The sequence below is a fragment of the Sceloporus occidentalis genome, unplaced genomic scaffold (genome assembly GCF_023333645.1).
Source record: "Sceloporus occidentalis isolate IW3139 unplaced genomic scaffold, rSceOcc1.0.p SCAF_2, whole genome shotgun sequence".
Lineage (NCBI taxonomy): Eukaryota > Metazoa > Chordata > Lepidosauria > Squamata > Phrynosomatidae > Sceloporus > Sceloporus occidentalis.
Genome location: NW_028316982.1, coordinates 132,459,687 through 132,484,390, shown reverse-complemented (window position 1 = coordinate 132,484,390; position 24,704 = coordinate 132,459,687). Strand labels below are relative to the sequence as shown.

At 41.0% G+C, this 24,704-nt stretch overlaps 1 protein-coding gene across 1 annotated transcript in view; it reads right to left on the bottom strand.

Annotated features, from left to right (window-relative positions):
- Positions 1-24,704, bottom strand: part of OLFM4 (olfactomedin 4) — a 42,680-nt gene that overhangs the window by 3,426 nt on the left and 14,550 nt on the right. The window contains exons 4-5 of the mRNA XM_089511062.1: positions 20,384-20,596; positions 18,391-18,541 (exon numbers count right to left, since the gene is read on the bottom strand). Coding sequence (XP_089367188.1) covers positions 18,391-18,541; positions 20,384-20,596 — 364 coding nt within the window. The remainder of the gene's footprint in view (positions 1-18,390; positions 18,542-20,383; positions 20,597-24,704) is intronic.

The window sequence follows — 24,704 nt, the reverse complement described above, 5'->3', positions numbered from 1 at the left end:
TAAATAAAACTGTCAGGTTTTATCTCTGAGGATTTTAAGTCTGACATTCTACCACAATTAGGTAACAGACTTTACATTGATCAGAATCAACTGCTGAGAAGAACAGAAATGAAATGCATGTGTACAACAAAACTGCTTTGTTGTACACAAATGCACTCCATTGCAGCTGTCTGGCCAGTCTGGATTGGTCAGTGATGTTAGGTACAATAACCAAGCAGTAAAATACCAAAAGAGTTGACATGGGAAAGTTATCAGTAAATTACAGAATACAGGCTCCAGGGCTTTCTTCACTTCCAGTATGTGTCAGGTCATTTTGCAATTTTTAACAGACACTTGTCTTGGCATATTTGTGCTAAATGCAATTTCAAATACATTTATGAAAGGTCCTGCCATCCAGACAGCCAGTGTCATATAGTGGTTTGAATGTAGAACTAGGACTCTAGTGATGGTGGTTCAATTCCCCACTTGACCCTGGGGACCCATTAGGTGACCTTGGGTGGGTCACACCCTCTCAGCCTCAGAAAACCCTATGACAGGTCCACCTTAGAGTCACCATAATTCGGAAATGACTTGAAGGCACATAACAACAAAGCCATCCAGAACAGGAAGCTTGAGCTATAATCTAACTTTTCCCAACCTTTTCACCATGTAGTAACCCTGGAAATAATTTTCAAGTCTCAGAGAACCCCTGCATTAAAATGATTGTACCTACGGCTCAAAAATGTTGTTATTTATTCCAGCCAGAACTTCTCACAGAAATCTTACTGACTTTTCATTGAAGCCTAGGGTTCCGGGGAACCCTAGCTGAGATACCCTGATCTAGCTCCTGGGTTGCCAACCGTCAGGGGCTAGGGACCTCCCAAATGAACTTCAAAAGCCTAACCATCACTCTGGCATAGCCACATTTTTAAAAAGTATATATTTATCCCACCACCACCAGGTTTGGAGGGGGGGACAATATTGCCACATTTTCCACACAGCCTGGGCCATTTTAGCATATCCTCCAACATTCCACAGCTGAAAACTGAGACCCATTTTGACCAAGTGACCTTACAGTGTAGTCAAGATGGCCAGATTACTAATGAGGGAGAACAAACAAACTAGGAGTGGCTGCAGCAGTTTGTTTTTGCCTGAAACTACGGGGAAAGGCAAAATTTGTCCCTCCTCTCCTCTTCTCTCACCACACTGAGTTAAATGAGTGCAAACTACTTTTGCAATGTAACCTCAGTTTGAAGGAACTGATGATAAAAGGGGAAAGGAAGAGGAGGAGAGAGAAGTTGGAACAGTTTAAAAGCAACTCAAAAAGTGGTACAACAGAGGATTAATTGGGCCTGTCCCCACCAAGTCAGAACAGATTAAAAATATGAAGATTTTCATACCTGGCTCCAACATCACTGAAACGTCCTGAAAAGATGGAGGAAGCATGCATGTCTGAACGCCAGGCGCACTTCCTCAATCATCATGGAAACGTGGCTCCCTCTAGCATCTCCGAATCATCACTAAGGAAGTGGATTTCCTATGAACGCAAAGTTTCCATGACGATTGAGGAAGTGTACTTGGCATTCAGACACGGATGCTTCCTCCATCTTTTCAGGATGCTTCAGCAACATCGGAGCCATGTTTATGCCAGGTATGCAAGTCTTCTACGTTTTAGTCTCAGGAGGTTCTTTTTTTTCCAAGAAGAAGTGACCTAGAATTCAACTTCTAAGTCACTTCCTATTGCAAAAAAAGGTCCCTTCTGGTACTATAATAGCCTGGGGGAAATATGACAAAATTGTTTCATGCAGCCTCTAGGGAAAATTTGGGAGCATTTTAAGAGCCACAATTTTAAAAAAAATAGATAAGAATTTTGTGGCCATAGAGGCCACAGTGTTCCCATCTTGAGCTAGACCCTGGTCCTAAAGTATGGTAGAAATGGTTTAAAGCTGAATCCATGTTTATTTCATTTTGAATCACAAACTCCACATTTAATACCTAGCTTGCAGCAGTGGCTCTGCTTTTTCTTTGACTAATTAGAGGCATGGGAGGTATTTTTAAAAGATCATAGAATGAATACATGCAGGGAGACAGCCTCAAGCCAAATCAATTCCCTCTGTCCTCAGGAGGTTTTTCATTTGAGAGAACATTCAGAAATAAGATTCTCCTGTAGCCCAGTCTGAAGTGGTACAATCCATTCTATCACCTCATTCAATTACAGTTATAGCCCAGCCTTTTCAGACATTTGTTTGGGGTAAAGAAAATGAGTGTTGAAACATTTCCATTACACTTTGAAAGTAGGGCTATTTTCACCCCAAGTTCATCAAACTCCTATTCTGCATGAGTAATTGGTTATATTCACCAGTGAGTCACAACATGTGGAGACCTGATTTACAGTCAGTTTGGGTAGAATGACAAGTTGTGCTCAAGATGAGATTCCAGCTTGTCCTATTGTGCATCACATTCTGATCCTAGGAATGTAAAGAATACATGCCCATTTTAACATGCTCAAAAAGAAAGAAAGGGTGAGTTGGCACATCAGGATACCCCTTCAAAAATGGTCAACTGTTGCAAGATTTTCCATATTTGAGGGATATCTTGCAAAAGTTTGATTTGTGAGATTTGTGAGTTTAGAGGCTTTGAAAAAACACAGTGAGACAGAAGATCTGGCTGCAGTAGTAGAAGTTGGTGAAGAGGTGGTGACTCAGGAGGCTAGTGACAAAGGTGATGCCTCTGAGCATATGTTGACAGGTGAATCTCACAGCACTTCTCTTCCTTAGTTACATACACTAATTATGAATCCAGAGTCCAGGAATGGCCTTGTGGGGATTAGAATAATTTCAGTGGAAAGATTGTGGTGGCACCAAGGGTTCAGCAAGGACATGGTTTTAGCCATATAAACCCTCCCCCATTATTATTATCATCTGTAGGAACCCTATCAGGCACCATATTCACAGCAGTGCATTTATGTCACTTATGGGAATCTACAGCAGCCCACCACTAATAATTATAGTGATGTGACTTATGGGGCCAGTCCTTTAGGGGACCATACAATGCCCTGGGGGACCATCTATTACACGCCACTGTATATAAGACCCTGTATAGAGAATGTGTGAATATTTTCTGTTTGCAGATACAATTATTCTTAAAGAAACTGCTTCAGATACAGGAATATCCTCGCCCACTTAATTTTTTTGAAAACATGTGTGTCTCTCTGGCTATATATTCCAAAGGCCAAATAGCATGCATATATAATTGTCTACTAGAGGAAACATTTGGGAACCCAACACTTCATAAGGCAGGATGGGAAGCAGAACTTTCCCTTTCAATTGATAGTAAGACCTGGGAAAATATATGAACTCATTTACCATTTAAAACTAGGTCCATAGCCATTAAAGAGAATACTATCAAGTTGGTCCATCAATGGTACCTCACCCCAGTCGAATTGGCTTGTATGTCTACCAATGCTAATCCAAAATGCTGGAGGGGTTGTGAAGGTAGGGGAACCTTTGTACATATGTGGCTGGATTGTCCCCTAGTGCATGAGTACTGGACAGAAATTTTACAACTGATCTCCAAGATCACTAAACAAAGTATACAATTATCCCCACTCCTGCTCCTGTTCTCTATTTTTATGAATGAAAATAAAGCCCTGCAGCGTAAAGAACTTATTAGTTTGCTTCTGGCTGTTGCCAGGCTTGAGATAGCTAAGAACTGGAAAACTGGAAAGTTGAATATTGCAGGATGGTGGACTACACTCTGCAACTTGTGGTTAATGGAGAAAATGGCAGATAATAACAACAGAGCAAGAGGCTTACACTCTGGGTTGACCTTTCATAAGATTTGGCACCCATTTATTGAATACATCCAACAAGATTTAGTCTCTAGACATCCCCCAATTTTAGCTAAATTTCTATGGAAAGATGTTTGAACACACCTTTTATCTATAACTTTCAGGGCCTTACCTGGGTTATTGCCTGTATTTATTGTTGATTTGATGTATTGTTTGTTGTCATGTTTTGCTTTACAATGTATTAATAAAATTTTAATTTAAAATTGTTTTCTGTCTGCTTTACAAAGAGTAAGAGTTGGGGAAGAGTGGGAGGATTAGAATGAGAAAGAGAAGGAAAAAATATGCAGGCATAAAGTGGACAGGACCTGGAGAAACTGGCTGTCTGGGTTTTTATTTATGTGGAGGTTATTGCAAGGATGTTGCCTTGGAGAGCATATTTGCTCATCCATTATATGGACATCATCCTTAGGGCCATAGGCCCGGTACAGTCAGGCCCTTTGCTGTGTCATGGCGATGAGCCAGGGTTGCCTCGGGGCGGTGTGTGCACATGCCCTGCAACCCTAGCACATGATGAGGATGTCGCAGCTGCGCAGCACCATCTACACGGCATACACAGCTGTGATGTCGCAGCAGTGCAGCGTCCAAACAGCGCTGCACAGCTGCGATGCTATAGCACCGCCTCTGGTAGTTTCTGGCATCGCAACTGCACCTCAAAAAGGAGCCACTTCCGGGTGCTCCTTTCTTGCTGCGCAGCAGCATCGCACAATTTGGTTGATGCAGCGCTGCTACGGAGCAAGGAAAGGTGCCTCCCCGGTGCCTCTTTTTGGCACTCTGTATTGTGCCTATGTAAATTTTTCAAGGCCTACAGCACCTGGTATTAGATAGTGCTCTCCCATCTACGTACTACCAAGAGCTAGCCCTGCTTGCCTTCCAAGATCAGATGGGATCTGGTGTTTTTAGGGTATTTAGGCCATTCTTGTTAAAGAAATATTTAATATATGATCCTCTACTTGCAGTATAATGTTGTACAATGCAACCACATGATCTAATGGTCTAGAACAGAGATTCCCAAACTCTGCTCCTTTGGGGTTTTTAGACTTCAGCTCCCTCAAACCTCAGGCATTTTGGTCAATGGTCTGGGATTCTGGGAGCCAAAGTGTAAAACACCTGGAAGGCCAGAGTTTGGGAATCACTGGAATAAAAAGACTGTAAAAATGTATAAAATGTTTGATATTCATTCACTTAGTCATCATTATAATAGCCTAGTAACACTGTTCTCCAGTTATTTATGGGAGGGCCTGAAAATAGTGACTTTCCTAAGGTCACCCAGTGAATCCATGGTTGAGGAAGAATCATAGAGTTGGAAGAGGCTTCAAGGACCATCAATTTGAACACCCTGCTCAATGCAGAATCTACAGCTAAAGCAATCCCAGCATCCTCATTTTGCCCACCTCTTTTTGAAGACATCCACAGAAGGAGATCCCACCACTTCTCTAGGCAATTGGTCCCATTGCCAAACTGCTCTTACTGTCAAAAAATTCCTTCTAATGTTCAATCAAAATCTACTCTCCTGTAACTTCTCTGCAAGTAGCAGAGAACAGGCCTGCCCCCTTCTCTGTATTAAAGCCCTTGAGATATTTAAAGAGGGTGATCATTTCATACCTCAGTCTTCTCTTGACAAAGCTGAACATACCCAACTCCTTCACTCTTTCCTTATATATTTTTTAATCCATACACCATCCGTATCATCCTTGTTGCCCTTCTCTGGCCCTGCTCCAGCATGTCTATATCCTTCTTAAAATGAAGAACGGACACAATGCTCCAAATGAGGCCTGACTATAGTGGGACTATTACTTTGAACTGTTTGACTATTAATTTGATCTGGAGATGTTCCAACTCACAGTTCACACTGTGAATCACTACATAATCAGAATTATCTCAGCCTTTGGCATGCATGTACTTTTCTACTTAGAGTTATATATGCCACTATTGGCACAATGAAAAGAAAGCCAACACTGATAGTAATGGTTTTATGAGCCAGGTTTACTGCTAAATGCCTTGCAGCTTACCAGCTCTCTCAATCAATAGGAGTTCTTTATGGAGGAGAGATGTAAGGTTATGTTGCTGTTGTAATTTATAGTTCGTCCTTAACTGTCAACACACTGATGGAATTAGTACACCAAAATTAGTACTGTTATCTTCAAATTAAATGCTTATTAATGGCTTGCATAAATCTTCAATATTTTGTTTTTTAAAAACAAAACTATACCAATATATGAAGATATAAAACTGTCACAGCAAGTCACAAAGATTTAATAATTTTTCATGTCATTAGACCAAATACCAATGAGCTCTGATTTTTAATAATTCATGCACCGTTTCATAAAAAAAAAAAACAATTGTGTATTCAGCCAAGAGGTTTTTTATTGTACAAAAGAAATACGAAAGATATCTTTTTTTCTTAAAGAGAGCTCTCTCCTGAACACTTGCTTTTTTATTTATGAATTAGTGCATGAATTATTAAAGTTAGAAGTAGGTTTGGTTTAATAATATCAAAAATTGTTTGAGGTTGAATATCCCATATAGGTTTTTTCTTTTTTAAAAAAAAATCAAATCCTTATGAACATACATTTTAACAACATAACAATACAATACTCAGGGAGGGTTACCTGTGTCTGGTACAAATTTTTAAGGCTGCATTGCTGTTGAGACTGTTTTATGCAAATGTGCTGACTACCCCATGGTGGGGTGAAAGGGAGTGAAAGAAAACAAAGCATCATCTGATTCTGTAAATATCAGAAGGCCTATGAAATAAATGTGCATCAATTATTTACACTGCACCTTCTTTTCACTGTTTAATTCTCTGTTTATTGTAACCTTGGCACATATCCTGCTTGGCTCAAAGTTTCATTATGCATTGTGCAGACTATCAATACAGATATGTCAAGGATTGTGTCATACGCGAGGGGAATTAGAAGACACTGGACTGAAAGCTTGCAGGTAATTAAAATAAGTAAAAGGTAAAGGTAAGGTTAGTCCCTTGACATGCAGATCTAGTTGTAACTGACTGTAGGGGGCAGTGCTCATCTCCATTACTAAGCCAAAAAGCCAGCGTTGTCTGAGGACTATTCCGGTGGTTACGTGGCCAGCATGACAGCACCAAATGCCATTACCTTCTCATCGAAATAGTACCTGTTTATCTACTTGCATTTGTATGCTTTCAAACTGCTAGGTTGACAGGAGATGGGATAGTGACAAGAGCTCACTCCATCATGCATCACCTGGGCCTCAAATTGCCAACCTTCTGATCGTCCAAATGGGCATCTTAACCACTAAGCCACTGTATCCCCTCAAGTAAATAAGTAGTTACTTCTAAATAGGCAATTGTTGCAAAAATGAAGGCATAAAAGTTACATTGTGATTGTAAAATAACAAGAGAAAACTTTACCCCTTGTGCAATTTAATTGTAACAGGTTATTCATTACTTTTATTGATACATGTGTGGGCTCAAAATTTAAATGTGTTTTGTACCATGCACCAGTGGTGTTTTGCACTGGGGTGTTTTTGAAAGTATGGGGGGTATCTATTTCAGTTACTTTCAAATACAAGAAAGTAAATAGTTGCTTCTTCAAAAAATGAATTGTAAACTATTTTTCCCTGTAAGTGTAACTATTTGTTTTTAAAAGTAACTATCCAAGCAATGTTTTGCCTTGTATATGTAAGGGTACAGCAGTGGCTCAAGTGGTTAAGATGCTGGCTCTGTTGATTGCAAGATTGGCAGGTTGGCAGTTCAAGGCCCGGCTCCTGTCACTAGTCCCAGCTTCTGCCAACCTAGCAGTTCAAAAGCATGCAAACGCAAGTAAATAAATAGGTATCACTTCTTAAAGGGAAGGTAGCAGGATTCGGTGCAGTCATGCGAGCCACATGACCACCAAAGCAGTTTTCAGACAACGCTGGCTCTTCAGCTTAAAAATAGAGATGAGCACTGTCCCCTACAGTCAGTCATGACTAGACATTCATGTCAAGGGACTGCCTTTACCTTTACCTTTACCTTTACCTTTACCTTTACCTTTACCTTTACCTTTATATGTAGCTAATTGCTTTTTAAAAGTAACTTTTCAGGCACCTGCCTCTACACTACACAAAGCCAAGATGCACCTCAAAATATGCTGAAGCATACTCCCGTTTCCTACATCTTGTCTATAAACCAAAGGGAACCAGGGCATACCACACTTTCCAATGGCACATACACAAGTAATGAAGACTGGCAAAATACCAGTGTGGCTATCACCTTTTTCGGAGATCCACACTGTATTCAACCACATACCAACTATGCCTATATGGTAATAATGGTGATCTTTATTTATACCTTGTCCTTTCCCCAAAAGCAAGACTCAAACTGGCCTTCAAATTAAAATGATTACATATAGTATATTCCAACAACACAACCAGACAACAATCTTAATTCTCCCAATCACTTGTAAATAGTGTTCCCCCCTCCATGGCCATTTCCATGTTGTCAGAGAACAGGGTGATGTGTCCAACCATTTTACTGTAGTTGGACAGGCTTCAAGGGTGTCATCTGTAGGGGCACAAAAATGAGCCCCAGAGGTGTCTACAGATGCCTGTTGCAGCACATCCAGCTACAGGAAAATAGCTGGCTATGTCCTCACTCATTCCCCTGCTCTACGATAACATGAAAATTGCCATGTGGCGTAGGGGCTGTGCTACTTACAAACTGGGATTTTTGAGTAGTAATGCCAGCTTGGTATAATGGTTTGAGCATTGGACTACAACTCTGGAGACCAAGGTTCGAGTCCTCAACTGGCCATGGAAACCCACTGGGTGACTTTGGGCGAATCAAACACTCTCCAGAAACTTCTATGATAGGTTTGCCTTAGGGCTGCCATTAGTCAGAAACAATTTGAAGGCACATAACAACACCAATATCAGGAGACATAGCTATGGAGCCCTTGCTACATGATAGACATACATCTCCCAATGCAAGATTTTGTCCATGTTTAAAATATTTTAAGACATACAGTATACCTAAAAATAATAAGAAAACAGTTAAAGACTTTATGATCTGAAATGATCAAAGCCCTTTAAATGGTGTGCCGTTTCAAAACCTTTAATCCTTCATTCCATAAACCTAACAGAAAATCTTCATTTCATAAGCCTGTCAGAACAAAAAAAAAATCTTCTTCTGCCAACAGAAGGAGAGCAAGGAGGGAGCTATTCCAGCCATCCCAGGGGGGAGTTCCTTAGCCACTGAGAAGGCTGTGTCTCCTTTCCCCACCAACCATACCTTTAAAGGTGGCAGGACTGGAAGAAGACCTCCTTTCAGTGATACTGACAGACAATAAAGATATAGCCACAATGTCTGCTGAAATTGATTTAAGAATTATTTTCACTTCCCAAAGAACCCTTGGAAATATAGCTCTCTGAGAGAATAAATGGATATTATCTAAGGTGTAGTGAAAACTGTTTGAACACATCTCTTGAAAATCAAGAAGTCTCAAAATACATATTAATGTGTGTACAAATCACTCCACTCACATTCATATTCAAATGCTATAAACCTCATGTGAGAAGAGTCTGGTGAAGTGCTCAGTAGCCTAACCGTTCTGTCACATCTCTCCCTCTTTCAACAAGAGTGCAAAGACTTAGGGCAGATAGGCTGCTTTCCGTGGGAAGAATCCCATGTAGTCTGCAATCCTAAACCATCACCACCCCGCCATACACGCTCATTCATACACAAAGCGGAAACTGCTATACAAATCCAGCAGTGGTCCCCAAACATGTTGGGTCTACTTCCCCCTTTCCTCTTGGGCAACAACCCTAGTGCCCCCTCAGTGTGTATTTCTTGATATTACGTCTACTATTCTACTGAAAATTCAAAACAACCAATCTCAATTGCCATTTCCTTTGCACCTGATCACCCTGGGAACAGCAACTGAGCAGCTGGCTGAGCCTTAATCAAGAAGCCTCTCACCCATGTTGGCTTTGTGGCAAGGGCAATATAAATGAGAGGCCTCTTGGTTGCTGCTCCCAGGGTGACTGGGTGTAAAGGGAGAATCTTCACTCCAGCATGCAAAAACTCTCCATCCTTTGTCAGGATGGAGAAGGGTACAGCTGGTATGTGTATAGGAGATTTACAGAAGCTAAATGCTCTGGACTGGAGACTGGTGCGGATGGAGAAAGGGAGAGATTTTAACTACAGAAGCCACTCCAAGACAAAGGACTCTTTCCAAGAAACAACTCCAGACACTCCTCTCTCTCCTTCCCCACAGACATGTCTTCCCCACACAGTTTCAGGTATTCCCCACAAACACATACACAAGTGTTGTTTCTTCTGTTAACTCCTCTCTCAGCTCATATGATGAAAGAAAGCAGAAGCAGCAGAATAGCTCCAACCTAGCAGCAAAATCCCACCAAAGCTCACAAAGCTTAAGCAGGCTCCTTTTTGCCACCATTTCTCTCACACTGCCACAAGCTCCAGTCAGTCAGTCTGTCCCAAAATGGAACCACTCAACACCACAAAGGTGATGCCCTGCACCCAAGCCTCATGAGAATTTCCCAACCACCCCTGCCATCACCAGTGGAGGATTCAGCTGACGGGGGTAGAGAGGCAGGCAAAGAGTGGGAAAGAACATGACATGAAACAATCAGTGAGGCTTTGTGGAGGTTTTAAGGGACCCTGAAAAGATGTTTCATGCAACCCTCATCCCCACCATGATCCTAAAGACCACTGGTTCTCCTTGTCTTTCCTGTGCACCAATACTTTGACTGAAGGCCCCCGGACATGTTTACCCTCACCACCCACCTGCTTCCCCCTTTCCCTCTCATCGCTCCCCTGGATCTTTCCACCATACCTGGGGGGGGGGGGGGCATACTGCCCATTTTGGGAATCACTGAAATACAAATATAGGATAGCTCGACATGGGCAATAAATGAATACATGTAAATGATTTTTTAAAATAAAAAATTGAAATGTAGTACAGTCGGCCCTTCTTATACACGGATTTTTTATACACGGATTCAAGCATACATGGTTTGAAATGTTCCTCAAAAATTTCCATTTCAAATATCAAACCTTGATTTTCCATTTTTTATAAGGAACACCAATTTGCTATGTCATTATATTTAATGAGACTTGAGCATACACGGATTTTGTTATACACGGGAGATCTTGGAACCAAACCCCAGCGTATAACAAGGGTCCACTGTATAGGATTTGCAGGACCCTCTACTGTCTTATCTCTTACTTCTGGAATTCAGTCTGCCTGTGCAATATAGTGCTAACCATCTTCATGAAGCTTCTTTCTTTTTAGCTGGTACATGTTAACACGGACCACCTGTTTGTGGCATTATCACCATGTTTATGCTATATTTTCAACAGTATTCCATGAGATATAGAGGTCATATGTACCCTTGGCACTGTTCTCCAGTGGCACAATTGTATAGACAGGGCAAAAAATTACTGGGGTCAGGGGGAGGATAGGTGATACAGATGGAAATGTCAATAAATTGCCAAATACTCTTCAGAAAATGAGATTGTAAAATGCTTTTTCTATCTCAAAATGAGCACTAAGCTAGAAATGTACAGGCAAAATGGAGGACATACATTGCTTTAACGTTGCTGCAAGCTAGGCTAATCCATTCTATAGAGCAGAGCCACAAGAGAAGCTTTACAAGAGTGCATCTCATGAGGTGACTTTCTAAAGCTCTGCCATAGCCGTTAACTTTATATATTCTCATTAGATTCATAAACCGAGACAGCTCTGGGATTTCCTAGGCGCTCTTCACACCCACCACAAAATATCAAGGAAAGAGAGAGGAGAAAAAGAAAAGCACTGGAAAGAGGACAAAAAACATCCCCAGCTTAATACAAACATTATAAATATAACATGAACCCAAAGCAAATGGAAGCCAAATGGGCTGGCAGGAATACAGGTGCATACAAGGCTGCTGGGAGAACGCACTGAACTATCTCCTCACCTACTTTAATGGGTATAATAAGGGAGCTGTAAGCCCTCCAAAGTCAGTCCCTTAGGAATTCAGGTACAAGCCCTCCCTCTGTCTTCTTGTATTTCCACTGAAGAGAAATATTATTTCAGTGCTGATTTTTCAAACAAGTTTTCAATAATGAAAGAATCAAATATACTATTATGTTAGAATGGGTGGTTTGTGTAATGTTAGAATGGCTAGTTTCTTTGAAAGATCTCCTCTCTAGCTCTAAAGTGGTGCTGGGAAATGCTGCAAAACAATGGGAGTAGGTAGTAGGATGGTTCACATGTGCACCTCCCCATGCTGAAATAATGTAGAAAGCATCAAGTTATCCTGAGGACTAGTTCAAATGTTATACAGGGCGCCTGCGTCATACGCAGGCACGCCTTATGCGGCTTTCAGCATATGCTGAAAGCCGTGCTGGGAGAAGGGGCAGTGCATCCCATAGGGAATAATGAGGCATGTGCCCATGGCGCATGTGCGCTGCTGCACCACTGCACTGCCACGTGCATGAGCCCCACTCATTTAAATGGGGCTCGAGTATAGGCGGAATTTGCTTTATGCGGGGGAGTCTGGAGCAGATTCCCTGCATAAAGCAAGGGCTCACTGTAATCTATGAAGCAACTATAATCTATGAAGCAACTTCTGAGCCTCTGCATGCCATTGGAATTCAACTCCTATAATCCCACACTTTTGGGATTACTCTGGCTAGAGCTAACACACATGCAGTCCAAAATCATCTGGAGTGTTAAAGGTCCCCAAATCTGCCACAGTATCTACATTCAAACAGCATAGGAAACCATTCTCCACACAGTCTGATGTGCACAGGTAGAGTTTGCTCACATGAAAAGAGAAGATGATCTGATGCATCCCTTTCCATCTGTGTTAGATGCTTCAATAACCCATTTCCATGCCATTCAAACACATAAAGACTGAGAAAGTACTTCCAGTGAAGGTAGCAGGCACCATAGCCATGGCATGGCATCACAGTAGAAGTGGGGACTGGGTCTTTGAAACACTGAAATCTGTCACACACACACACACACACACACACACACACACACACACACAACCCTTAACCTTACAAAAAAAAACCTGGCAGGCAGTTAAAATAACCTCTCCAAGTGATTTGCCACAAGGAAATATCTTCTATCTGTCTGTTTCATCAAATGTCAGAAAGCAGCTGAGGTACACAATCAGTGGATGGGGTGATTCTTGATATTAGGGGCTATATTGAGATAGATGTTATTCTTTTTTTAAAAAAAACCAACTCATTGTGCAACTCACTGCAATGCCCTCTAAAAAATAATTCAATCACATTAAGAATGTTCAGTTTTTTTAATGTGCCTCCGTTTCTTTGTTGTTGTGTGCTCTTGAATTTTGATACTACAGTGGTTCCTTGGTATCTGCTGGAGTTTGGTTCCAAGACGCGCGCACACACACACACCATGGATAGCAAAATCCTTGAATGTTCAAGTCCCATTAAACAGAACAGCATACTAAGATGGTGTTCCTTCTATAAAATGGCAAAATCAAGGTTTGATTTTTAGAATTTATTTATTTGTTAATATTTTCAAATCATGGATGCTTGGATCCGTGGATAAAAAATTAGTGGATACAGAACTGTATTTGTAAGGGTTGCATGAAACATCTTTTCAGGGTCCCTTAAAACCTCCACAAGGTCTCGCTGACTGTATTTCATTTAAAAAAAAATCTTTTTCCCAAAAAAAGGCCAGAATTTGAAAAAAGCAAAATCCCTTTCACATAATGTTGCCTCTCCTCATGTGTAAACACTGCTAGTTCCCCTTAAAAAAGTTATTGTTGCCAGTCATGTTATTCTGTACCCTGAATATTGTTATGCATTCTGCACCCCCAAAATAACACATTAAAGGTAACATTGTTATTTGCAATGCATTACTGCCAAATTCTAGCTGAGGATCAAGTAGAAAGAACCCTGGGTGCCCAATGAGGGACCCAGTTCAACAACTGCTTTCCCCATGCCATTTCAAAACCTCTCTACAGATTATCAGTTTAGATGTCTGGTAAAGAAATCTGTCTGGTCCTTGCAGGTGTCAGAAAAAGAGACAGACAGAGATACAGAGACAAAAAAGAATGGTGAAAAGAGAGACCGATAACCAGCCAGGGATGCTGTTGCCCCTGTTCACCACTATCCAGATTCCCCACAATCAGATTACATCTGGAAATGGGACCCTCAAAAGCAAAAAGATGTGACGCTTCAATGGAACTGTGCTGTCTACTTCCTTTGTAAAGAAGTAGCAAGGGCCTGGGCATGTAAATTGTTGTTTATTTTGTTCTCACATGTAAGGACAGAAATATTTTTTATAATTTTCACATTTTGGGGCTTTTTTGGTGAAATGTTTATATGCACAAACATTTTTGAGCAAAAACATTTATGCAAAAATGTTGGGTGCCCACATTAATTTTTTTCACACACACCTCCCCCCCCCCCCCATGCAATAATCATCATCGCCATCACCATCTTTTAGTAGGTGACCATTTTTCCCATGAGCTATCTTGATGCGTTGAGACACCCTGTCTTATCAAGGCTGAAAACCTTTCCTGGTCTCAACATTACAAGGTCCTCTTGTTTTTGAGCTGACTTCCTATTACAGCCAAATGAGAGGCAAATTAGACTTTGCATGTAAATGCTAGTAGTAATGCTTCAACAGCTGCTGTTGCTTTTTTTACATGAGTGGCGGCCTTGGAGGTCTCTACACTTGTGCAAAGGAGTAGCAGTGGGGTGTTCTTCCCATTCTCCCACAGCTGTTTTTCTATTCAAAATCAGCTCCTGCCAGATGCTTTTTTCTCTTCCCAATGCATATATTGTTCATACTCATCTAGAATCCACTGGGAATAACAATCAACTGGGATGGGAGTGATTTTGAATGAGGCAATGGCTGGTGAGGGGAGTGCTGTGCCGCACCCTGATCTCCACATCTTTCCAGTGGTAGAAGAATTATAAATGGAGTGGTACATCTGCTGCAAATTTTAACTTGAATTTTTAAATGAGCTACCCCAGGTGATGAACCTGTTTGGGGACAGGATTTAGCCATCTGGATAGCAAATTTAAGTTCTAAAACCCAAAGTAGATTCCCTGCCCCATGGAAACCAACCGCTGTCCCAGCATTTCTCTTGCATCTAAAATTGCACCCTGCTCAAGAGGATTTTCAGTAACCAACCTGGGCCATCTCACACCCATTTGCATTGTAAGAGACCTAAAACTGACAGCTCTTCCAGTCCCTCTTCCTCTCTTCTCCCCCACTTCATTCCTCAAGAACTCATTTAATGCTAAAGCTGAAGTACTTTTGAAACTGAAGGAGATACTTCAGAAGGAATCGAAGGTCTCCTTTGGCACACTGTCACCCACAATAAATCAAAAGGTGGCTTTCAAATACTTTTTCAAACTTCTTAGTTATTCCAGAAAGAGAGCAACACCCTTTTAAACCCTGTAAAGGTTTAGAGGTGTTGTTTCTGGTCTTGTGAGATTTTTTTTTTTAATGCCTTTTTTTTCTCCCCCACTGACCTGACAGACAAAGGGTTTCTCATCTTCCCGACAGAAAATATAGCAGCTGCTGCCAAGGCAAGACAGTTCAAAAAGGTATTTGAACAAGGAATCTTCATCTTCCACCATTTCATTTACTCTGCTAGTAAGGAATCCAAGATAACTGAAGAGAAATCTCTGGTAAACAGGTAAGATGCAATTTCTGGAGAGCAGCCACCTCAGATGGCAGACTCAGAATCTTATTAAGGGCAGCATTTTAAAAGATCAGACTCACTCTGCACAGTTCTCCAAGGCACCCTCCTGAGCAAGACCACAGAAACAAAGGAAGCTACACAAGGATATAGTATGCTAGCTACACAAGGATATAATATGATCCATGTTAGTCTACAGAAGGCAGACACCAGTCAGATTTTCCTGTCAATGAAATGTCTTCTAGGGTTGATGCACATCTTCCCACATCAATTTGTGGTCCCTGAGTTGTTCTATGATATCCTCTTCCTTTGGCCAAAAAAAAAAAGGGGGGGGGGAGGGGAGAAGTCTCCAGGAGCAACTATTTTTCTTTAAACCAAGAAGCTGACCCACCATGCCGTTCTCCACCCTCAATATGTTTTGGGTTTTAAAAAAAAAACTGAGAAGTACATTGCCTGACATTCTCAGTTTCATTTTGGGGGGTGCGGATGTAGTCAATGGGGGGTGTCTCACCCCTGGCCAAAATTCCCTGCGGTCCATTTTCTCAGCATAAAATGAACATTAGACAGAATGGCTTTTCCAAAGGTAAGGTATCTCACTAACCATTGAAACTTCTTTGAAAGACTCACGTCGCATATGGATACTGCTGATCTGGTAGATACTGTTTATTTAGACTCTCAAAAGCCTTTTGACAAAGAGCTCATCCATACTACACTTTAACTCCCATGGCTGCACTCTAGGTAATTATGCGATTTGTAGTTTGGTGAGACACTAGAGCTCTCTGGCTTAGAATGATCAATATAGCAATAGCAAGTACATTTCTATACTGCTTATCAGTGCACTTCAGCACTTCCTAAGCGTTTTACAAAGTGTAAACTAATTGCCCCCAACAATCTGGGTGCTCATTTTAGTGACCTTGGAAGGATGCAAGCCTTGAGCCCTTTTGCTGGTATTGAACTCACAACCTTATGGTTTGTGAGTGAGTGGCTGCAGAACAGGCATTTAACCACTGCGCCACCAGGGCTCTTTGTGCCAAGGCTCCTTTGCCTCCCTGAACCACAAATCCAGGATTTCCCTCCCTGAACCAGGACAAATCCAGGATTTCCCTCCCTGAACCACAAATCCAGGATTCCATAGGGTGTTGCCATGGTGGTTGAAGGGAATCATACTGATATAACTATATAATGTGAAAGGGCCCTTTGTTAAATGTCTTTTGTCAAAGTAAACAGTGTCTACCAGATCAACAATACTAACAGTGCTAATTTAGCCATTGTGGATAAAGAGGAGAGATTCTCTCCTGGGTTCATAACTGGATAAAGAATAGAAAGCAGAGAGTAAGAAGAAGAGATTTAAAGAGTGGGGTTCCCCCAAGGATTTATATTGGAACTAGGTTTTTGAACTTGTGCATGAATTATCTAGAGCTCAGAATGAGCAGTGAAGTGGCCAAGTTTGCTGATGACCTGATTATTCAGTGTGGTAAAAACAAAGAGGGCAGAGAAAAGAGCTCCAAAAGAATCTTTCTAAATTGAGGAGTTAAGCATAAGAATAACGCGTTTGGCTTAATGTAGGCAGATATCAAGTGATGCATAGTGAAGCAACTCCATGCACATGCACGCACACACATTTCTAGTGATCTCAGGAGATTCATGCCAGGAGAAAGGCAGGATATTAATTAAGATCTACTGGCAGGTTCTGACAACTAACAAAGGCTGAAGCACCCCTCCCCAATAGTGTCACAGGTAGAGAAGGGTGCTATTCCCCATCCCCAAAGTAACTTCTTTGAAAAAACTTTGAAGCTGGAGTGGAGATTAAAGATTGCAGGTGCTGTAAAAGGGAAAGGAAACCTGTGGCCTCTCAAATATGATGGTCTACAATGATCAGGGGCAAAGATCAGCCACATCTATAATGCAACCGTTTCTGGAAAGCTGACAACTGGCAAGACATGTGGCCTCTGTTTTAGGGGCTTAGACAATGAAGTGCCCATTCTTCTTGAAGCATCGCACATAGTCAGCTAAAATTGGGCACTGCCTTTTCTAATTATTAGTTACCAATAATATCCCTGCATATTCTTACATATCCCTAATTATTACTTTTTTCCTATCATCTGATTTGCAAATCTACCCTTAGAGTGTATCCATACTAAACAGTTATAGCAGTTTCATCCCAGTTTACATCCATCCTAGGAGATCCTGGGATTTGTAGTTTAGTTAGGTACTAATTTAAAGGCTGCAGCCATTTTGAATTTCTCGCAATTCAGAAAGTACTTCAGAACGGGGGGGGGGGGGGGGTTTCTATGAAAAAAACAGAATTGTGGCTAATCTATCTTTCTCTTTCACAACCCCAAATCCTTTATATATCTCCTTCAAATGTTCCTATATCAATTCAACACAGCCCTGGCACTGACTGTAGTTCCTTTTGTTTACTCAGCCTTTAGGTGACATTTGTATGTGATGATTTTCTATTTAACATGTGTAGCTGTTTTCTTCTGTATGTAATATTATTTTCATAGTTCAAGTTTGTTGTGGGCTTTTCTCTTTCTAATATTGCTGCTTTCCATAGTATATTAAGATGCCTTGGGAAACACTGCTTGGTTGAAATGTGTGAAATAAATCATTTAAAATAAAAATAGTCAATTAGAGTCTCCTGAGTAGTATTCTCCTTTATATGCACATTTTCTCATTCAGTTTGACAAAGTATGGAAATGGCCACCGCATGTTATGCTGAAGGCAGAGAAAATTAATAATACAGGTCATCATTTCCATGTGTGTATATATATATTTAAAAAGTAAAGCAGTTGTGAGAAAGAATTATCAGATCTAATGATGAACTATGCAGACTAAGAAAAACAGGGAAATGGTTCTCTGCTACACATACATTTCCATTTAAAATAAGTGCTTACCAGGTGGAAAGTAGTGGTTAATGCTCTGGTTTCTGCTTGCTTCACACTCCTGCAATTTCTTTTGTAGAGATGCAATTTCTCGGCGGACTGCAAGGATGTTATGTTTGTCCAGCGATTCTAGTTCAGTCACCATAAGACTTAAATTCTTAATCTAGGCAAATAAAATGGTACAAGTGACTTTGGGTAACATTCATGTTTGTTTTGGAAACTCATGTTTGCCATGTTTCTTTGTCCCTTTTTAATGACAAATATGCCAAGAGGAATGGCAAATTTCTACAAATAAATCTTCTTCCATCATCATTGATGGCACAGATATCTGGTGGTGGTGTTTGTTTTCACTCTCTGTTTTTTTATTGTGTGATTTCATTACTTTGTTGTTAAGGTTAGAGTGTGAGGTGCCATTAACAGGGATGAATAGTTCATTCTGTTTCCATGTCAGGGTTTTTTAATGTCAGTTTTTCATATGTCCATTTATAAATCTATAGACTGATCCTGTTTCTGTATCTTTTAACGTAAAACATGAATTGTTGAGCCGGCAACTATCACCAAAAAAACCTGGAGAAGTGCAGAAACTAAAAGATAATTATGTATTAGTCTGGGAAAATAAAATCAGATTGCTTCAAAAATGTGGACTGGACAAAATCCTTGAGGAACCTAAGCCTTTAACAAGGAATGTGCATTTTTTGTCTTTTGGGGGAGAGCAGTTCTGAGGTTCTCCTGAAGTTCTGCACACTAGTCCACTCATGAATATTTTACCCAATATGAGCCCTAATCTAGTTTTTTAAGAATGTTATAATGCTGAGAGATGATTTCTGCCATGCTGATATGTTTTTGGCCCCCTTAGGGCCAAAAACAGGTCAGATTGGGGCCACCCCAGAACCACAGTATCCACATGCTGTGTCCACAATCCACCCTGACGCTGGCCCAAATAGCAGCAGAAAGATCTGCTCCTATGTGGACTTCTGGGTGCTCTGGCAGCATGCGGTGTGTAAACGTCACATTCCCCAGAGTATCTTGAAGCCACCCCCATGTAATTGCCCAGGGCAGCTTCCGGACATCTTGGGAGCGTGTGGCATGTAAGTGCCACACTCCCAAGCCACCCAGAAGGCAGCTATACTGGGCTATTTTGGCCCTTAGTCTCACTTGTTATTTTGGATCTGAATCCACCATCTGGCACCTGTCCTGCATCTTAATTCATGACCCTGTTTCATCCTCTTATTCCTCAATATATTAATTGTTTTGGCCCATTCATTTTCTAGCCTTTGCCTTCAGTATAGTTTAACATCAGTGTAGGCTAACACTTATGAGGTGAGGCCTCAGGGAGCAGCAGGCAGGGGAAACAAATATAGTGGGGCCTTGGTATCCACTGGGATTTTGTTCCAGGATTCCTCATGGATACCAAAATCTGTGGGTTCTCAAGTCCCGTTATATATAATGACATACTGAAATGGTATCCATTGTATAAAAGGTTTGCTTTTTGGAATTGATATTTTTATGGAATATTTTCAACCCATGTATTGGTGAATCCATGGATAAGGAATCCGTGGATAAGGAGCGCTGACTGTACATCATTTCTCACTGCTTCTGCCACTGCTGATACCATGCTAAGATCATCCTTTCTGCTTTGAAGAACTGCCGCTATACACACTTCTCCCAGTCTGCATTTTTTTTTTTTATTTTTTTTTTTTAATACCTGACCCCAAAGCCCTGTGGCAAGGGTGAGTTAGAAAATCCCCTGAGCCATGTGCACCAAGAAAATGTATGTGGGGAGAGGTCACCTCTGCACAATGCATCTCGATAGTGGCCCCTGCACAATGTAGGGGATGGTGTTTTTCTACCTGCCTCAGGCAGATGGGGCTCCTCTGCTTAGCTTAGCACAGACAGAAAGGAAAGGGGTTAAGTTCTATTCTGCACAATTTCGGGAAGATCACATTAAAACTACTAGATATTTGAACAAGAGAGAAACACACACCTCCAGGAGATTTTGCCATACCTCTACATATAACTGTTCAACAATCACGTTGCTCCCAGTCAGAGATATCTTCAGCTCAGTCACCAGTCTCTCCATTTCTTTGATTTCCAATTTGATCAACTGGAAGTCCAGTTCAGTGTAAGTAACACTAGTCTTCTCCAAATACTGGATCCTGCTGGTTAAGTTCAGAATCCTTTTTTCATACACTTCAATGTCTTTGGTGTACTGGCTAACCTATAAACATATAAAGGAATGCATTCCATTTTAGCAAATGTATTTAAGACACCTTTTTTCAAAGATAAGTTTTGCCTCATTGCACCTCTGCAATCTCGCTGAGATCAAAATATGATTACATGGGTATAACTGAAGCACAGAGGCTTATCTAACATTGTCTTTATTTTTAGACCAGCATACATAGCAAAGATTACAGATAAATGACACAGATAAAGTAAAATGTCTGCAGGATAGGAAAAGTGTAATCACTGATCAGTTACATTCTTCTCAGTGATTTTTTATTGAGTTCAACAGAAAACTGCATCAAAGTACAGCAGAATGACACAGAGAATCCTTCTCTATACTCTAAAAAAGCTCTGATGAAGTAATCCCAGAATTACTTCCAAGAGCAAAAAATAATAGAACTTTTAGTCAGAACTATACCTGCATAGTAATCTCACCAAATACTTGTTGGAACCAGGGTGCAACACATAAAGCCCTTAGGTCAGTTTGCCCTGAGGCCTGAAATGCAATGAGCAGAAGATACTTGACTAAGGCAGGCACTCCTTCAGCCAATCCCGAAATTTCAGAGCAGGCTGGCCAGTGGAGCCATTGTCATGGGGCAACAAATCCACTTGCAATTTTACACTCACTGCTCACCCATGAGCTCCAGGTGCAAAACCTCCATGGGGAATAAGGTCTAATACCTTCTTGGGGAATGATGTCCAGTCATGTACAACCTAAAACAACTTCAGGAGACACATCTCTAAAATCAAGAGTGGATTCACTGTCCTCATACCACTGGATCCACTGGCAACATCTCCTTCAGACTGCATAGTCATATGACCACGTTAAAAGCATATTCCTATTTAGTTCTACCTCCGAAGAAGAGTTGAACATTTCAGCATGTAAATGCAATTCATGAGACTCAAGTAGACTAAATCCCAGTCTCAGATCATCACAGTAGAAAACTACAAACTAAACAGAATGCATTACAAAAGTCTCTTTTTACATCAGCTTAACTGCCATCACTTACTAGGGTGAGACTGTGAAGAAGGCAGATATAGATCTAGCAAAAATCAATTTAGTCCCTTTTGGCATTTTTGTAAAGTGTGTTGGGCTGGTGCCATGCTGCAGAATTAATGCAATTTAAGACTGCTTTAACTACCATGGCTTCATCCTATGGAATCCTGGGATTTGTAGTTTGTTGTGGCACCAGAGCTCTCTGACAGGGAAGGCTAAATAGCTCACAAAGCTACAAATCCCAGGATTCTACAACATTTAGCCATGACAGCAAACCACATTAATTCTGCAGTGCATGTGCAGCTTTGAACATTTCTAGAAACATGGTTATCTTTTTCCCCTAAAAATAAAATTGGGAAGGGGGTGAAATGTTAGCAGGATTTGGCTAGGGCTTTAAAACCCCTTGCTATGGCTGAAAAGAGATTTGGAATAGGTAGTACCATGTGGGGGAATGAGTAATATTTCACATTTTTAGAGTTTTTACCAAATTTGATGCGTATCTTAATTATAATTGAGCAAAATGAAATTAACTACATCTACATCCTTCTTAGTTTCTTGTAATTTTGCACAGCTCTGAATTTTCTCAATGTAAATGTATGCAACAAGCCACAGAGTACAGGCTAGTCAAGGGCTAGTCAAGAATTTACAACCATACAAGTTCTTTTCCTCTGGTTTTCATCTCACTTTAACCTCCAATTAACCTGTCATATTGCAAAAGCAAACCACAGAAGCTGAAGTGTGTTAATGGACTGTTGCGTCAAGGCAATAATTTGCGTAAAGCAAACCCACAGAAGAGTGACCCCAATAAGAGATTGTCAAAGGAACATTTTCTATATGGTACAAGAATGTATCAGACATGCTTGGAAGTGCAGTCTCTTTGCAGGGTAGCTGAGTACATATCTTTCCTTTGTATCCAAGCCATTTTTAAGAACAGTAATGCATTTACAAGTGCCATCAATCATTTGACAGTGGGAAATAACAAGAATGATGTTTATATGAAAGAATTACATATGGAGCTGCATTTGTTTTATATCTCTACTAAATGACCTCAGCTGTGAAGAACAAAGGACATCCCTGACAGATACACACACACACACACACACACACACACACTGGTTATAAAGTTGGCCAATATCTTTAACACCCCTGTAGTGAAGCTTTGTTTTCACATCTGACCTGATATGTTATCTGCCAAGCTCATGTCGGAGGATATGTCGCTCTGCATCTAGCTTGATGGTTGCCACCCTGCTAGGCTGAACTGCCCAGACATACTGTAGTGCAACAGAGGTCATACTAAGGGCTGAGATGCAGTTCCCAGGATCCATTACTTTAATCAGACACTGGTTCAAAGGAAAACATGAGTTGTTTTCAACAGAGTCATATTTCCAATCTTTATCTTGTTAAATCAGCCACCGACTGAGAAGATGACCCTTTCTGCAGTCACTTATTAGCTTATTAGCTAAAAATAACTCCTCAGAAGCACAATTGAGTAGAAAATGCTTTGGAATACTGACCAACTTTTTTTGTAATTCAGGTAAATTGGAGGTAAGTATTTTTCCTGTCTGTACAAATGGATAGGATTTTTCCTAGCCATACAAGGAAGAAAGGAAAGAAAGGGCTCATTTATTCCTTGGACAGCCTTCCTAACACCTGCGAGAAATCTATACTTGGAAAAGGTCAGTTGCACTTATAGAATTATAGAATTGTAGATTGGAAGAGATCACAAGAGCTATCCAGTCCAACCGCCTGCCATGCAGGAACTCTCAATCAAAGCATCCCCAACAGATGGCCATCCAGCCTCTGCTTAAAGACTTCCAAGGAGGGAGATTCCACTACACTCTAAGGGAGCTTGTTCCACTGTCAAATAGCTATTACTGTCAGGAAGTTCTTCCTAATGTTGAGGTGGAATCTCTTTTCCTGTAGCTTGCATCCATTGTTCCCAGTCCTGTTCTCTGGAGCAGCAGAAAACAAACTTGTTCCCTCCTCAATATGACATCCCTTCAAACATTTAAACAGAGCTATCATATCACCTGTTAACCTTCTCTTCTCCGGGCTAAACATCCCCAGCTCCCTAAGTCATTCCTCATAGGACATGGTTTCCAGACCCTTCACCATTTTAGTCACCCTCCTTTGGACACGCTCCAGTTTCTCAACATCTTTTTTGAATTGTGGTGCCCAGAATTGGACACAATATTCCAGGTGGGGCCTGGCCAAAGCAGAATAGAGTGGCCCCCATCCGATATCTGTGCATTTCATTTTTCCACCCTAAGTGCAGTACCTTACATTTCTCTGTGTTGAATTTCATTTTGTTAGCGTTGGCCCAGCTTTCTAGTCTATTCAGGTCATTTTGAATTTTGATCCTGTCCTCTGAGGTATTAGCTACTCCTCCTAATTTGGTATCATCTGCAAATTTGATAAGTATGCCCCCAATTCTGTCATCCAAGTCAGAAAACATTCTTAGACCACTGTCTCTTCCAGCTATTGAATTATGGGGACAGACTGGTCTGAGAGAAAGCTTTAGAATTAGGTGGGCAACTTGTGGCTCAACTGGCGTTGGTGGACTGGAGTTCCCATCATCATGCAGCACTGATTTGATATGTTGAGGGCCACAAATTCCCCACCCTTGCATTAGGCTCAGTCAGTCTTTTCAATGGTTGCTTCAGGGATTAAAGGGAAAGCCTGTTTTACCTTCACCCCTAAAAGAACCAGTGGAAGAGGGATGGTGACTGGAGAACAAATACCAAAAACAGGCATTCTCTGAACCCACGTCCTCCAACTTTGATTGTTTTTGGAGGCTCCCAGAACCAACAATGACCTTTAGAAAACATTCTCACTTTGAGTCCTTGTGCATAAAGTTGCAGAGATCTCCAGCAATATGAGAGATGAATACAGGAGTAACCTCAACCTGAACAGCTTGGGGCATTTGTGGGAAAATGCAGGGAGGACATCTTTATCCCCTGCTATTTTTTCCTACAAGTGTAGGGGATCTCTCTGTATCATACTTCAGTGAGTTCAAAGAAAATTGAACACAAACAAGTGTTTCCAGTGGACTGCCTGAGTCTCCTTTACTACCTCTCTGTTGTTGTGGGTTTTTTAAAAAAATGCA